At 45.9% G+C, this 17510-nt stretch overlaps 1 protein-coding gene across 2 annotated transcripts in view; it reads left to right on the forward strand.

Annotated features, from left to right (window-relative positions):
• USP9X (ubiquitin specific peptidase 9 X-linked) overlaps positions 1-17510 on the forward strand; it is a 1605828-nt gene that overhangs the window by 945208 nt on the left and 643110 nt on the right. For both annotated transcript variants that reach the window (XM_085622934.1, XM_085622935.1), the window contains exons 28-29: positions 15674-15820; positions 15904-16050. In XM_085622934.1, coding sequence (XP_085479060.1) covers positions 15674-15820; positions 15904-16050 — 294 coding nt within the window. The remainder of the gene's footprint in view (positions 1-15673; positions 15821-15903; positions 16051-17510) is intronic.

Here is a 17510-nt window from a genome sequence, read left to right on the forward strand (position 1 = left end):
CAAACCGTATTACAACTGTATATTTACTGCAAAGTACTCATCACTTACCTGTGCCAGGCTTGCTTGGTTCTAGAAAATAAAATGACTAAAAAGATTTTTATAGAAAATAAATTGGTCTGAAATTCAGTCTTTGAGTGTGTGAATTCATTTGCTGACTGAGTGTGCCCAACAAATGCTTAACACTGTCCTCTGATAGTGCCTTACTGCTCGACCACACTACCACAAATAGAGAGTGAGGTGCTATCTAACTTTACCTCTGCCTACCTTTGGGGATCCACTGGACTCTGTGCACCCTATACCTCACTTTGGTATAGTATATACAGAGCCAGCTTCCTACACACTCCTAGTTAAATTATCCAATAACAGCGACTTCACTCACTCTGCATGCGCAAATGCACTTTTCACCTACTTGTACTATATTCTGTGATACCTGTAACATAAGGAGAGAATTAGCCTGCCATAATAAATAGCACATTTTTGTGAAAGAAAACGCTTCACACCAGTATAATAGGCATGGGGCGTAATGCAATTTGCTTAAAAACATCTAAGTGATTATAACCCATGCAGGCAGGTAAAGATACTTGATGACGTGTTTGTGAGCACATGTACTAAAACAATGACCCCTGTGATCAGGCACTCAATTACAACAGACATACTACACAATACAATACATGGATTGAAGACATTACATATTATAAAAAGCAATAATTTTGCTCCATAGGTCTTCCGGTGGGAAGGCGAGCCTGTAGTCACACTCTGTGTGTGCGCTTGTGCGTTTGTGTTTGTGTGCGTGTGTGTGTGTGCATCAATATGAGCAAGAAAAGCTTTTTCCTGTATTGAGGTAATGTATTTGCTATGCCGTACTTACTGCATCAAGGTCTCGTCTCAGCAAATTAACCTGAGAGCCCATCACCGGGGCCTGAATGTTGCCCCGCTTGACCAGTTCTAAGTGATCTGAGTGCGACCGGGTGTAACACATGTGACTCGTTCTGAACCCTGAGTGCCAGAGAACTGGTCCGTGCACCCAGACAAAATGGCTGCGCCTAATGAAACCATTTCCTGGTTCTGAACACATGCCTGGTGTAAATAATGTAGTTAATGATGCATGGTATCTTTGACTTGGTTCCTCTCTACCAAATTGATTCGCACTTGTAATGTGTAGGGAGATGTGGCATTTCATTGGCGAGAATTGAGGTAAAGGAAAAAACGTTTGATTAAAATATCTGGCTCTGTAGAATTCATTTATTTCGACTGCTTTAAAAACATAAGATAGATTTTGTAATAGAATCCAACTGGTGTATTGATTAAAAGGAAAGTTGGTGAGTAAATCTCTGGCATAATACCCACTGAGATGATGTGGTCAGCCTCTGGTGTAAGGGAGGAAGAGTCCTTCCTAGATATGTTGGCATAATAGCGCCCCTCAGTAGAGCGCTAGTAGATATGCCTGAGTATTTATACCATGAATGGACCCCACAGGATATTGTTATTTAGGCCCACATTTTGTGTATTGAGTTTAAAAACCCATAGGTTTTTCCCCCCAAAAGTCTCATATGTTCTTGAGGACCACCCACTGGTAATCTGATACAGTGCATTTCTTTCCCATGTAGTGGGTGCACATCTTCGTTGTTGGTTGACCACATCTAAGGTTACTGCTGTGTTCACCTATTCTGGTTTTCACCTTGCGAGTGGTCACCCCAATGTTATTGTAACTCGCAGGGGATCACATGCACTACTCTCGGTGTGTTGCAGTTTGTGAAGTTTCTTTTCAGAAACTGGCTTGGTATATGGTGTACACATCTGTAAGTGGGCACCTTGCACCAATCCAGACAACCCTTATGGTGATTTTAGTGGTTTTAAACAACCTTAAGTGGTAGCTGTGGAGAGTAGACTTCAGGCTTAGTCCAGAAGAAGTGTAAACCAGCTTGTTTTACCAGAACATAATCAAGTGGAATGCGAACCACGACTCGAGTCAAGACTGTACCCAGAAGACGTAGAAGTATCGTGGACCCAAGGAACCACCTGAGGTAAGTGACTAGGAGCCCCACAGAGGTTGTGTGCTAATTAGGACCACGATCCGCATGATCAATACAAGTCAATGGATAAGTCGCAGTTGCAATTTCAAAGAAGGGCCCTTCCCAGCGAACCCTGAAGAAACCCAGTGGAAGACAGAAGGATGGAGAGCCACCCCACCCGTGGATTCCTTAGGAACCAGGATACCTGCCCCAGGGAAGCCGGGTGCATCGGTGTGAAGTGGCGTCGGAAGCTGCAGTCTAACCCAATGGAAAGATGCTGCTGATGGAGAAGGTGAAAGTGTCCGGTGGAACCCAAAGGTGGATTCAAGGTGTGAAGAACCTGCAAGCAGAGGGGGCCGAGTCTATGTCACTCAGGAGTGACCAGGAGGCACGGAAGACGATTGCCCACCCGATGTTGGGTGTTGCAGGGAAGCTGGCGGTGACCTTCAAACTGCAGCTGTGCGGACCAGGCGGCTCCGAGGATGACCAGGAGCTGGATACGAGCTGTCCCAAATCGGATGTTGAGAGTTGAGGGGTCGGTGTCCGGCGGGACCACCAACAAGCCTTGGCAACTGCAACCAGCGTGGAAGTTGAAGAAGGTGCAATGTCGGCACCAGCAAGGTCCAGGAGACTCACCACAAGCAGGGGAGTCAGGGCAAGCCCAAGCAATGAGGGGAGCCCACTGTAGCCAAAGAAGACCCTCGAGGACTCACAGGCCAGAGGCACAGGATTCACAAGAAGACCTTGGGCAGATCCCCAAAGGATGAAAGCCCGCGGTGCAGAGGATGCGGTGCAGGTGAAGATCTTGGCTGCAGGAGATGCTTGAGGCTGGAGCTTCTTGGATCCCGAAGATCTCTGGAGGAGAGAGTTAACAAGCCGTGGCAACGGCAAATCGACGTGGTGCACAGGGGTACTGCTCCAGTGGTTCCAACAAGGGCTACTGACTTCAAACTTGCTGTGAGAACAGTGCAGGCCTCGAAGGAGTTGCAGAACCACCACCTGTGTTACTGGGCCTTTCGGCGTCCGTAGGAGCTCAGGAACAGCAGACCAGTCTGCTTTGTTGCGGTGCCTGCAGATGCAGGGGTGTGACTCCTTCACTCCAAGGGAATTCCTTCTGGTGTCCTGGATGTCCACAGGCCTTGTGAAGAACCTGTATGGAGCACAGACGTTGCAGAAGACTGGCAGGGCAACATGATCAGGAGCAGCTGGAGTCTTCCCAGTTGCAGTCTTGGTTCCCAAAGCGAAGTCCAAAGTGCCCAGACGGTTGAAGTGGTTTCAGGTCTGAATCTTGTCCTATGACGAATCCAGGGACCCGCCTTCAGGTAAGCCCTTAAGTACTTCAATGAAAGGTTTGGGACAATTCAAGGGCCCCTCCCAGAGGAGGGGCTGGACAGTGGGGAGGATACACCAATGTCCTTTGTCCAGTTTTGCGCCAGAACAGGAGCCAATGGTTCCCTGAACTGGTTTCAACTGGAGTATGCAAGGAGGGCACCAATGTGTCATTAAAAGCAGTCTAGTGGCGCTGGCAAGCACCCCCACCCTGTCTCAATACGTTCATTCCTGTCTGGGAGATGGTCACACCTCCCTGTGACAGGAAACCTATTGTCTTGCCTTCCCCTGCCCTAGTTTGGCTCCGTAGCAGGAAGGCAGAAGTGTGTCTCTGGCCGGCAGCAGCCCTGGCTGACTGTCCGGGTCTGGAAGACTGGTACCGGGAGCACCGAGGGCCTCCCAAAGCTTTACGTTGCATAGAATCATACCTCCCACACCGTTTACGGTGTGAGGGTATGATTCCAACATGTTTGATACCAAACATAATAGTGTTTGTTATAGCCAGTTTTGAGATGGTCATTGCATAGTGACGCGGTGCCCCTCTATATGTCATATGGCTGTCTCACAGCCCGGGAGAATGGACTCCATGGGCTGTAGAACCAAGGACCCCTATAGGTTTTAAGTGTAGTGACCCTAGATATAGTTAGACCTATATCTTTTGTAAGTGGTGCTAGCACCAGCTTACACAGGCTGCAATGGCAGGCCTGTAGCTGCAAATTGAGTGGTCTCCCATGGGTGGCATAATACATGCTTCAGCCTATGGGGACCCCTGGTGCACCTATGCCCTGGGTACCTTAGTCCCAGTCAGACTAGTCAGAAACAGTAATGACACTAGCCAAAAGTGGTCTTGACCATGAAAGCAGTTCCTACTTTCCTACAATTTTCCATAGTGGTTAGATGTGCGGCAGCTGCCTTCTGTTGCAGTCTAGACAAATGTCCTAAGTGACTCTGGGCCAGCCTCATCTGATCCCTTACTTCCATTTCAAAAGGCCCCAACACCCTAATTAGCTCTTTGGCTAAGCCTTGCTCTTGCCCAGCAGTAAATAGGCAAGTGGCCATGCTCCACTGATTGCCCTGGCAACCCAGATTTTCTTATGGAGTGTCCTATTCCTTAAAATGTTGTGGTCTAGGCTTCTACGAGCAAAGAAAATCCTGTTTCGTGCCCTACAAATCCTCCAGACTTGGAGTCAAAAAGGATTGATGCATTCTGAAAGCGAATGTTCCCTTCAGCCAGCTTGGGAGTTTCGGTTTATCAAAAGGGTCTGCTTTTTAGGCTGTTATAAGCATGCGCTGTAGGACTTAGCAGGCGGTCCTAGAGGTGTTTTGGGCCTCTTTGGATCAAAAAAGTCAGGACAGCCAGGATGCTGCCAAGCATTAATTAAGGCTGGCCTTGATACCACTGTTTGCTTTAGTCGCCTGTGGCGACTAGTGTGGTACTGTGCCGACATGCGTAAATAAGATCTGTTGGCTTCCCCAGAGATGTGCAGACATCCCTCATGTATATGCATTTCGCTAGATCCTGCTTGTTTGATTAGGGGGCAGACTATGTCCTCAAACGCTTTAAGGAAAGTAGAGCAACGGCATGTTCCTTTCGTGCTTCCAGTCCAGCTCATCAGTTACCCCATTAGTTTTGCCCCTTCTGAGGTTACTCCAGAGGTCTGGTCTATAGAGTATGTCAGACCCTGCCACCCCAGTCGTTTCGCAGCCGGGGATCAAGTAGATATCATGCAGCCACCAGGGACAACACTCTTCTCAGTCCAACACCCCTACAGCATGAACTGCAAAACGGCTGTAGGTTGCCCTTAGTAACACACAACCACCCTTTGGGAGACCGAATCAAGCATTTTGCAGCATAAAATTTCTTCTAGATTCACTTGCTTTGCACAATCCCGGTATCTAGTGGTTGGGTCTGGAAGTGTCATTATTGCTTCCAATAGTTAGTTTGTGATTTGGGAGTTGACATGGGCAGAGCCCCTATATAATGTTGACCATAATCCCACAATTCCCATGTGCGTGCCCACAAACGTAGATTTTTTTTTTCCGCAGTTGGGTACGGAGATTCATTGAAGAGCTCCTGACATTATTTGACAGAGGTTGGCAAAACAATTATCCAGGAAATATGGAAAGCAGCCATGAGAGCAGAGATCTGCGCTCCTTTCTGGAGATAGGTTTTTCAGGGGTTAGTCAAGAGGAATCGACACTCGGAGAATGTTCCTTTGTCGAAGTGGGATCCCTGAGGTTCCTTAATGCCATTTTAGAGCAAGAGCAGCTCTTCAAATTTTGCCCAAATTGCAACCAAACATTCCCTCTGAACATCCAGTCTGTGTGTTCTGCTTGCCTTGAGGACTGTGTTCCTTTCGCCTATTTTAAACCAAAAACCCTAGTGTAGAGGCAACATCATTTGTGCACATTCAGTGAGCACAGACATGGAGGGCATGTTGGAGACAGAGAAGCAAAAGAATGGTGCTCTGTCAGTGGAGGAGAAGGGTTAGAGGTGCATGAGGCCCAGGGGGAACACCAAGACTTAAGCATGAGGTGTACGAGATTGGAAGACACTCCGTAAAGACATAAAGCAGTAATTCCGTCATGTCAGAGTTGAGCTTCAGGCAGTTGGTTAGCATCCGGTCTGCTTCCATTAGCATGCAGTTGGTGAAGTTGATTCTGGTGGTGTTTATCTTGTCCGTCGGGGAGAGGATGAGTTTAGTGTCATCTGCATAGGAGGAGATGGTGATGTCATGTGATCGGATGATTTTGGTAAGAAGTGTCATGTATATGTTGAAAAGAGTGGGGCTGACCCTTCAGGTTCTTCCCGTGAGGAAGAAACAGATCCATTTGAGAGCGGATCCTTGTATGACAATCTTATGGACTCCTCTGATGAGGGTGTTGTGGAAGGCAGTGTTGAAGGCCGCAGAGAGATCAAGCAGGATGAGGTCTGCTGTTTTTGCTCGGTCCAAGATGTTTCGAATGTTGTCTGTGGCAACGATTAGTGTTTCGTTGCTGTGGTTCTTTCTGAATCCTGGTTGTGTTTGTCTAGAATATGGTGAAGTTTGAAGTGGTTTGAGAGTTGCTTGTTAATGGTCCTCTCAAATACTATGACTGATAGGTGTGCGGGGAGATGGGTCAGAAGTTGTTCAGTTGATTTGAGTCGGCTGTGGGCTTCTTGAGGAGGGCGCTGATTTCTGCAAGTTTACATTTATCCGGGAAAGTGGCGCATGTGATGATGGTGTTGATGATGTGGGTCAGGGTGGTGCTGACGATGTTCCTAGGTTGTTGATTTGGGAGCATGGGTTCCGTTTGGGTCCCTGAGCGGATGGTCCGCATGATTGCTGCTATGTTTCTGGTGATGGTTGTCAATTTTGTCAGATGACCATCTTGGTTGGCAGTGAGTAGGTTAGCGATGAGTTCTCTGGTCGTGGGTCGGTGTGCGAAGTTGGTGTAGATATTTGCGATGTCAGAAGGGCAGTCCTATACTACATGCAAGAGAGACACTGCATCAAGAAGACACAAGCAGTTTTTGTAGGACATTCAATTCAAGCTCAGTGGACTGCTGTCTCCAATAACACTATTGCCATATGGATTGGACATACTATCCAACTACGTTACTCTTGAGCGGACATCCTTTGCTCGACAAACCAAAGGCACATTCCTCTCGGAGGAAAGAGCCTACAATTACTTTTATGGCATTTGTCTCCATACAGGGCAGCTACTTGGTCTTCTCAACATACATTCACAAACCTTCATTGCGTGGAATTACACCTATGCAAAGAAGTTTGAGGTAGTGCAGGCTGTGGTGAAGAATATTTGTGCCTCCTCTCTCTCTTCTACCCACCACCACAAGACAAGAAATGCCGCTACACAATCTGTGCAAAGCATGTGAATCATCTAGAAGAGATTTCATGCTGCAAAAGTAACCAGATACCTGTAATTATGGTTTTGCAGCCGAAAACTTTTCTGCAACCCTGCTGCCTCCCCTTAGCATGAGGTTCGTGGAGGAATAAGAAAAAAAAAGATTCTAACATAGTGGGCACGCACATGAGCATTGTGGGATTACGATTGATGTCCTATTGGGACTCCCCCCCCCCCCCCCATGTTGTCTCCTAAACCACAAATTAACAAACCTTTGGAAGCAATAAGGACTCTACAGGACCCTACCACTAGATGGCGTGATTGTGCAAACCATGTGAATCTACAAGAGTTTCAAGCTTCAAAACCATAATTACAAATAAGTAACTTTTTTCCTACAGTGGCAGTCCATCACATCAGACCGATGGGTCCTCCAGAATGTCCAAAAGAGTTATGCTCTTCCATTTCTCACCAACCAACCAAAACTTCCCCATACATCAGAGCGTGGAGGGCTTGGTCCTCTTCCTTCCTATGGAAGGACAGATTAAAAATGCTCACACTGTGTGAGAAAGTGGCTCTGTATATACTGTTCCCTAATAGGTACAGGGTGTACAGAGTCCTCAGTCCCCAAGGGTTTGGCCGAGGCTAAAGTTAGATATAACCTTACTCTCTAAAGTGGTAGCTTGGTCGAGCAGTAAGGCAGTATCAGAGGACAGTGTAAAGCATTTGTTGTACACACTCAGTCAGCAAATGGTCTCACACACTCAATAACTGAACTCTAGGACAATGGTTTATATATAAAAAAAATATATGCTTGTTTTATTTTAGAACCAACAATTGGCATTAAAATATTCTTTCTCAGAATGAGATGCTTTATATAAATACTTTTGCAATATGCAATTGACTTTTGTAAACAGTTACAAGTGGTTGCAGTAGGCAACACTATTTTAAACACAATAATGCATTGAGCTCAATGGAAGTTTCTAGTTATTTGCCACAGATTACTTTTAGGATTACTTTTGGAATTCCAGGACTGGATCCTAGATTCAGTCCTGGGTCAGTACTTGGAATCAAGTGATAAAAGTCGACTTAATTACTGTGATGATTTTTAACCAATATTTAGCTATTTCAAAAGTTGACACTTAAAAAATATTTAATAGAAAACAGTCAATGATTCCCTACGGCAGAACATTTAAGTTACAGGTATAGTAAGTTCTCGTTACTTTTGTAATCCAGTACTGGGTACCTAGACTCAGTACTGGGACCTTTATCCAAAACAGGTAAGCAATTACGTTTTCAGAAATTATACGATTTTTAAAGAATATTTAAAGCTTGCAGAAATTGACACTTAGAAGAAATTTCACAGAAAACAGTCAGTGCTGGGCACCAAGATCCAGCACTGGGAGCTCGCCTAAGAGCAGGTGAGTATTTTCGTTTTCGTTACTCGGCTGATTTTTGGTGAATATTTTAAGATTTGAAAAGTCCACACTTAGAAGAAATTTCAGGAAAAAGACAGTCAATATTACCCTATGAAGAAAATAGAGTTATCGGTTTAAAGGTAAGTACTCGATTGGCAGAGTTGAGGTAGACTCAGGGGTCCCCCAGGGTCAGGTAGGTACAGTTGGTTCACCCCCAGCGACACTAGGGCGGCCGGGTGCAGAGAGAGTTAGGACTAGCAAGCCACCCGGCTGTTGGAGCTGGGCTCCTGGTCACTTACTCGGGGCAAGTGGGGTAGTAGGTAGGTGTGGTGGTTGCACTGCCAGAGCCACTCGGGCGGCTGGGTGCAGGGTGCTTTTGTGCCTTCGGGCGCTCAATTGATTTCAATGGGAAATCTCCGGTTTAGAAAAAGACTGCAAGCTCGGGGATGAGGATTCTTCAGGTGCCACCACCACTTCGAGAGGTAAGTTGGGTAGTTGGAGGATAGGAAGGTACCCCGGGATTGGGCACAGGGGGCCGCGGGGCGTCGCGTGCAGGGGTGCCTTTTGGTGTCGGGAAATCTTACCCTCTGTTGATCGCGGTAGGGGGGGCACCTTGTTCTGAGGCTGCAGGCTTCTTCAGGAGTGTCGAGGGAGGGCCTTGGGTGCCGGACTCGGGGTCATAGTCGCCGTGGGGTCATCCTCGTGGTCTTTGTTCACTCTGGCACCGGCCAGGCTTGGCAAGTGCAGTGTGTGCTGGGTTCGCGGTTCCGGGCTGATGCCACGGATTAGAAGTAGGTTTTGAGTAGAGCCTCTACTCATGGGAGTCCCAGGGGCTTAGAGCCAAAAGATAGCCAGGTCCTCCGGGGTTTGTGAGGTTGCTGGCCACAAGAGATGACTGGTTGGAGCAGGAGCAGGTTCGAGGGTCGACAGGCCGGTAGGGCTGGGGCCAAAGCAGTTGGTGTCTTCCTCTTCTTAACAGCTGCAGGGCAGGCCTTCTTTCTTCTTGCTCTTCTTTGTATTTCGGAATCTGGAATCTGAGGAAGGAAGGTTCAGGGTGCCCCTAAATACTATATTTAAGGGCGTTACAGGTAGGTGAAGGGCATGGACCAATGGGTCCCTGTCCTGGGGTGGGTACACCCCTATCCTGCCTCTCTCCTGTGAGAGGGAGGCAGTAGCCTAGTCCTGATAGGGTAGGGCTTCCCATCTTCAAGATGGCGAGAGCCCGGGGATGTGCTTCACCTCGCCTCCCCCACCTAAGGGGTGAGGTTGGCAGGCTGGCACATCCCCTGTCCTTATTTGGGGTTTCTGGCCAAGCTTCCCACCAGAGTGGGTGGTTGCAGTGGCCTGGGGAAGCTCACAGAGGCGGCATGTCTTTGAAGCTTCCTCCTGCCCATCCTGGGGGGGAGGAGATTTAGCACCTCACCCAGGATGTGCTTTGTTTCAGGCCCAAGAGAGCAGGGGGCTCTCCTACCCAGGGGTCCAGCAACATTTCTGCTGTGTGGCAGCCTAGGCAGCCTCAGAACAGACGTGGATTGTAGGTTAGGTTTTAGGGGGCATCTCTAAGATGCCCTCTGGGGTGCTGGGTACATTAAATCCCACACTGGCATCAGTGTGGGTTTAATGTGCTGAGAAGTTTGATATCAAACTTCTCAGTCTTCAGTGCTGTGGAGTTCGTGTTTGACGAGCTCTCAGCACCATGTACTCTTAAATGGCAGCACTGCACTTACAGCGCCCAGGAATGGACCTGGGTACTGTAGGGGCACAGGGCTCCTGCTCCTGTGCCCACACCATTGTCATAGGGCACCCAGCTAGAGGGGTGGCTGATGTATGCCATGGCAGTGTAGGTGATGGGCATGGCACACAGGGATGTGTGCCATGTCGACTCTTTTTTTTGTCTTGCACCCAGACACCCAACCTGCAAGGGCAGTGTGTGTGTGTAAGGGTACAGGGCCTCTAAGGGTGGCACAATGAGTGCTGCAGCCCTTAGAGGCCTTCCCTGGTCACAAGGCCCTGGATACCTAGGGTACCATTTACCGGGGGCTGACATGTGGCCAGGGTTTGCCGTTTTGGGTTTTTAGGGAAGGAATGTAGGCCCTGGGCACCTGATTGGCAGGAGTCCAGGGTACACTCAGTCAAAGTACATTCAGCAATTCAGCAAAAAGTGGGGGCATACCATGCAAGAAAGAAGGCACTTTCTCACACACTGGTCCAAGTTATGTCCACCCTGGATAGAGGCGACTGAATGGTTGTCTTGGACATACAGGGCGCGTCCTGCCATGTGCATATCCTACAGTCTCACAGACATTACCTGTGGTTCAAGATGGGCCAGCAGTATTTTCAACATATTCATTTTGCCATGCTCCCCTGCTGCCTTACCAGCGCCTCTTGGGTGTTCACAAAAAGGATGGTGGTGGTCTCCACCCATCTTCAGAGGTTGGTGATTCCACTTTACCCATACATTTAGGGCTGGCTGTTGAAGACTTTCTCACTACAGTCAGTCGTATGCCACCTCCAGACACCGCGAACCTTCTGATATCTTTGGATTAGCAAGTTAGTCACACCTGCCTCCTTCAGAGCAACAGTGGCCCCCTAACTAAACCACCTTAGGGGTCTTAGTGTGAGCACTGCTATATATCTCATCTGCTTGTTTGACTCGGTCTCCCAAAATTCCCAGTGCTTCAAGCATCACCAGAAGAAATGTACCAGTGTCGACCTTTCCTGCATCCCCTTTGGCATCAGTAAGAATTTCACTTATCCCACACATCAGTTCTTACTGGTGTCTGAAAATAAAACAGTTTATAAAGTAGCTCACTGCCATTTAGCTAATCTGATCATTGCATGTCAAAGGTAAACACTTGACATACCACAGAATTGGCTCTTGTATTGTTTCGATCTGCTGTCAATGTCTTGCTGTTATCAGATAACAAAACAATAATTTAATGAAATATTGTCTGTTAGGAGATTGCCACTAAGACTGTACAGTCTCTGCTGCACACTGCGTTTCGATCCTTATAGTTTTGAGTCAATATTCCAATGGTCTGAGTTGTCTAACTGGGCTGTGTTTGATAACCATACCCTATTCACATTGTGTGTGTCTGCCACAAAAAAGTGGTCAGTTTTTGTGAATATTCTATGGACAGCAAAAAGGAAGGTATAGTTTGTGGCAACTGTTATTATTGCCACAGATTCATGACCCTCACCGGTTCCTTCCCCTTTATTAGATAGGTCATGCTTGACTTTGTCCTGTCTTTACTGCCCTCCATAACCTAATTCTTATACCCCTCTGAGGACATCCCCTCTCCTACGTGTAATATATCAGAAATGCTAGCTTTAAAGAAGTTCTCCCGGTTTATATATGGCATGTACAGTGTTGCAAGTGTATACATTTGGCAGGTACTAGAATTGCTACAACCCTTTCGTAGTAGTATCTTTAGAGAAGTGTGGGAGAGACCATGAAACAAACTAACATTTTACAAGTTGAGTTCACCATTGCCATTATCTACTTTCACCCTAGACTCTTCCTTAGCAGTGACTTTTTATAGGCATAGGAGGACCCTGGCTTGTGCCACTTGTATGTGTTTACTATAAGTCAGGCTGTGTTCTGGGGTCTGCCACAACAGGCGGGATCCCTAGCTGTTACAAGCCGTGCTGCTGTCCTCATTGTCCTTCTCTGGTTCTGAGCCTGGAATTTATTGTGCTTCTTTCCTGCAGATTGTGCACCTCCACTTTGTTATTGTCTCCAATGAATGAGAAACAGAAGGGTTGTGTCCTTCTCCTGGAAAGCAAAAATGCACTGCGCCTCTGGAAATGAGTAGTGGAGAGTTTTTCCAAATCGGTGGTCTGTGTTTTGTAGTTGACTACATCCATCAGTTTGGCCACTTGCATTTCTCTGATAAGGATGTTGTAAAGGAATATTTTCTAGGTGCAGTGGCACCACGTCCTATGTGTGGGATCCAGGAGGATTGTTGGAGACTGGCTAGTTTCTAATGAAGTGCAGTAGACTGTCTATCTTCCTCTGAATGCATCAGGGGACCTTACGAATTTATATGGGGTTGCTTTTTGAGTAAGAAGGTTTGGGTGCTTCATGGTGGGCTTGTAGTTTTCTCCTGTCTACCCCTTGGACAACTCTACAGAACTTGTGCAATAGGATTTGAGGTCTGATCTGATGAGGCTCGCTTTGTACTTCTTTTCCTGCAGGAAAAGTTCCATGCAATCTTGTAGATTGCTATTATAAATGCAATGTAGCTTGCGTATTTGCCTCCTCTGAGGGGTCCTAAGAGAGTCTGCCCATTACCGGCCATAAGGTGAGATATATGCAGATTCCCTACATGGTCCCAGGGAGGTGAGGAGGATATTTAAAGTGTTTGCATTCCTTCCTGCTACTGAGGAAGCCTGTCTCAATTCACAGTGAATGTGATGCCACACATTTTTCCTAGGTGTCATTCCCCATATCCCCAGACAGGTAGATGCATCATGGCGGTAGATCAATCCACTCACAGACCATCTGTCCTCCCACTGCCATTCACTGGGATATCCAGGTGGGATTGCTGTTCAAATGGCTTTAGTATGTCCTCTAGCTCACTGCCCCTAAGCAGTCAAACTTGTATTGAGGAGATGAGTGGTAGAGGTGGGGCCCTGTTATCATAGTCTTTTCGATTCAGATGGGCACATTGACTGAGGCCCTCTAGGGCATCTCTTGTGGGATATCACCTGCTGCCACTCTGCGGGAGCTTGTTACCAGTCTCTTCTCCCCTATTCTGGGCGCCGTGAGGTCTCAGAGGGGGCTCCGAGTGGCACAGCCTTCGAGCCCTGACCATCTGCTGACCCAATGGTGATCCTCCAGATACAATTGCTCAGACACCTTCTGAGACCTCATGCTAAAGACTAGTGTAGTCATTCCCCTACCCGGTGCCAAAGTCTCCCCAGATGGCAGTCCCCTTAATATTCATCAGGGGCCACAAGCACTGTGCACTCCTTATCTCGCAGTCACCATAGGCAGGCCACCGAATTCAAACGAGTGCATCATTTCAGCAGTTCTGTACTCATTTCCAAGCTGCTGGCACCACCTCACACAGGAGCTGCCACCCCAGATCAGTAGCGACTATCGTGCCTGGAGAACCTGCCTTCCTATATGGGGTTCACCAGTGTACTAGGGATGCTGTCATATGCCCTTGGGTGACAGGCTACATCTTGGACCCATGCTTCTTATTCCACGCTCGGAAAGGGCGACGGGGGCAATTCCAGGAGGCTGCATCAACAAAAAAGGTGCCAAGCAATTCATGCTTCTGCTTTGTGTGTCCCAGTCTCCTTCCTTGTCTGGAGTGTAAACCTCCCTCGATTCCACTTCACTGGGACTGCTCCAATCACCACTTAATACACTGTAGCTTCCCTTACATCTACATATCTTCTGGAGCGGAACACTGAGACCTTATATCTCACTTCATGCCCTGGCAGTCCACAGTCAACCAAAACACCACACTTGGCACCCAGGACACCCAATTAAAGTACATGGATACACTTAGCATAGTATACCTTGACCCTGGTGGCCTACAACTTCCTAAGTGGTCCGACACAATTCCCAACTACCAGAAATCAGTACAGAGGAATTTTTTTCGCTGATGCCCAAAGCAAGAACAAGGCAGTCATCCAATATATCCACAAAATGAGATTTGATATGGATCCTTTTTGGAAGTTTTGATGTACCAGTTGACTTGTGTACGTGTCATTTTCAGTCATTATTTCTAGAAATACTCCAGAATGCATCTTGGTTTAAAGAAACCAGTTTATACTAACTTTATTGAGCACTTTTTTCTTTTGGCTCCCCGGAAACCCTGTTTTGTATAGTAGTTTGAATGTTATTCTGATCGATTTGGCCTGCAGCCCTTATGAATCGATAGCCACGGGTGATGTTAGACTGGTTGCACGGAACACAACCTTATAATTACTTACCACTTCGGCTCCCTTAGCTGAGGAGACTTGTGCAGCTGATCTTGATTAGCTATGACATGCAACCCTACCTAGCTGATGTGTACAACTCGCGCCATAGATTTGTGCTTACAGGGTTCTGGTTGTACATATTAAACTATCTAATTAGCTTCCCCACCATTGATACCTGGTCACACGAGCCTGTGAAATTACCGTGTGACAATGATTCTATGCAGAGTACCATCTAAATTTTCGTTTTTTCTTACATTTTATTCAGACTTTAGAAAACGTCTTAAGCCTCTGTTGAAACAACTAGGTTTTGTGAAATGTCGACCAGCTTTTATTTATCTGCAATGGCTTCCGACTTTAGATATATGCGCTGTGTTGTCACAGTTTTTATTGGCCGTAATAATATATAGAAAGCAGATTTAGAAATCTTACTGACCAGCAGGGGATGCTTCTGTCTGTTTTTATCTCATGCTTTAATTACTTTTTAAACTGATTTTTGACTTGATATTGTTATATTTTTGTAGCTTTTGATTAACCATGTGATTTCGAATAAAGATTATTTGATTGATTGATTGACGTGCGCAGTGGCCCTCTGTGACGTCCTTCCAAAAGTATTTGCATCGATCAAAAGTATTCCATTATACTTTTTTGAGAGTTCTGCATAAAGAATGACTGATTTCATTTTCTTAAGGAAGTGTGCATTGTTTTTTTCCGTGTATCCTTTTCTCTGTATATATTGTATTTTATAATCATTGGGGGCCGAGTACTTAATGAAACCTGAACATTGGAAAAACTTGTAATACACGTGTCTTCTCTTGACTGTACTATTAAAATCATTGTGTCTTCATTTTATGTTTATTATAATGTTAATCTAGAAGTAACTACACACTTCAACAACGTTTCCTGTTTTAGTTTCATACGCGAGTTATGAAGTGCTTTTAGAACTGTACTAAGGGAGATCATTTACGGCCCTATTCTGTTTGAAGGACAAATGCTAGAACAATTAACCTATGTTAATCATTCCTGCGTTTACGCTCAGATTTTTATTTAGGTGCAGGTGATTTTCGTAGCTCTTATTTTATTCACTACTGTACTAAGACAGTTAATAAATACATTTTACATTTTCTTTTCAATTAGAGCACTGCCAGGGAGAGAGCAAAACATGCAGGAGACTATTTCACTCTGTTAAGACACCTGCTTAATTATGCTTTCAATGCTAACATCAACGTTCCCAATGCAGAAGTTCTTCTAAATAATGAAATTGATTGGCTCAAAAGGATTAAGGTAAGCTACAAGGTGTTCGAAAATGCTATAGTAATGCTGCAATAATTCAAGCCACCTAGTGGTCTAATATCTATTTTTTGTAGGATGAAGTTAAAAGAACAGGTGACACCGGTGTTGAAGAAACCATTTTGGAAGGACACCTTGGGGTAACCAAAGAGCTGTTGGCTTTCCAAACACCTGAAAAAAAATATCACATTGGCTGTGAAAAGGGAGGTGCCAATCTCATTAAAGTAAGTGTCAGTTCTTATGCTGGCTAGTTGTTTACTAACATTGTACCAATTTACAAAAAGGTGAATGTTAAAATATGAAGCGATTCTATTCAGTATTGACTACTTGCAGAAATACTACGTATTAATTCCCTGGAGGTTACAATAATTGTACTGAGTTTTGTGCTTTCTTAGTGTTAAGGAGCACCAAATATCTTTGCTTGATCCAGTATAATCTAAATGGAATATCCTGTCTTTTTGATATGCTTTGTTGTAGAGTACGTAGTTAGTCCGTTTCTGAAAAAGCATTTTACTGGGATCTCGGAGCAAATGTACAGTTCTATGCTGACACACCATTGTCAGAGCAAGTATCTCCTTAGTGACCCCACAACTCATCCATTCCTTAAAAATGACCCTATGATTTATTTTTTATTGTTGTGTATCCCTAAACACTGCTTACTACATTAGTGCTTTTTCTGAAAAGGGTATGGAGTGCAGTCCTTTCATCTTATACTGCATTACCTGATGCTTTCTGTCACACTTCAGGTTTCCGTCTTGCAGTTATATAGAATTGTTTTGCTTAGTGTTATTTTCCTTGTATACCATTAACTGACTTCATGTATCATTAGTATTATAAATGTTTTTTTTAGAAATTGTCATAATACATAGCTGATTCGGGCTTTGGACCATCACAACTCCACAGCTCTCCACTCAAATATGCAATACCAGTAGCCTCTGCTGTTGGCTCTTCTCTTAGTTCTACTGTTGTGTTTGCTTTTTTGGGGAGTACGGAGAAGGCCATACCAGCAAGCATGCACCACCATCCTGTCTCAGTCTTCTCCGCAGCGCACCTCTTGTCCATATGTGGGAGCTCTGGTATCTTTGAGCCCGCCTGTGCTCTCCTCCATTTTTAACTGCACTATTTATCACCTCCTCCAAGTCTCTTGACTCTGAAATTTTTTCTTCTGCAGTGCTGGTGGCCAGTAAGGCAGGCGGTTATACACTCAACTCCATTTTGGTTGTGGTCATGTCCCCAATAGTACTACTTCAAGGATACAACTTTAACAGCTTAATAGAAAATGTTTTTCACAGATGTCGCTTTTGTCTATTCCTGTTGTTATCTAAACCAACCAGTTTATTTAGTCTTGGGGGCTCTGCATGCTTCTGAAGAGAATTCAGCCCACCCTCAATGCTGCAACAAGATGCTGCTTGATATCTGAAAGAAACAAGTTAGTTATAGATTCCTTATCTTAGAATTACCCTTAGGCTGGATCTGGAAAAACTTTCGTCAGCAGTACCTCTGTGCATCGGAAGGTGGCGTTGTGCGGCTCCGCGTCCGTCGTTGGCGTCGTAGTCGCCGAGATGACGTCACGGGCGCTACTTAGACGCCGCCCACGCGCGCTGACGTCAGTTCTATCTATCTGATAGAGACTACTAGTCCCAGATTCCTTAACGTAGATTTATTCCCAGGCGTGAGACTGGAT

Source organism: Triturus cristatus, chromosome 8, assembly GCF_964204655.1.
Source record: "Triturus cristatus chromosome 8, aTriCri1.1, whole genome shotgun sequence".
Taxonomy (NCBI): Eukaryota; Metazoa; Chordata; class Amphibia; order Caudata; family Salamandridae; genus Triturus; species Triturus cristatus.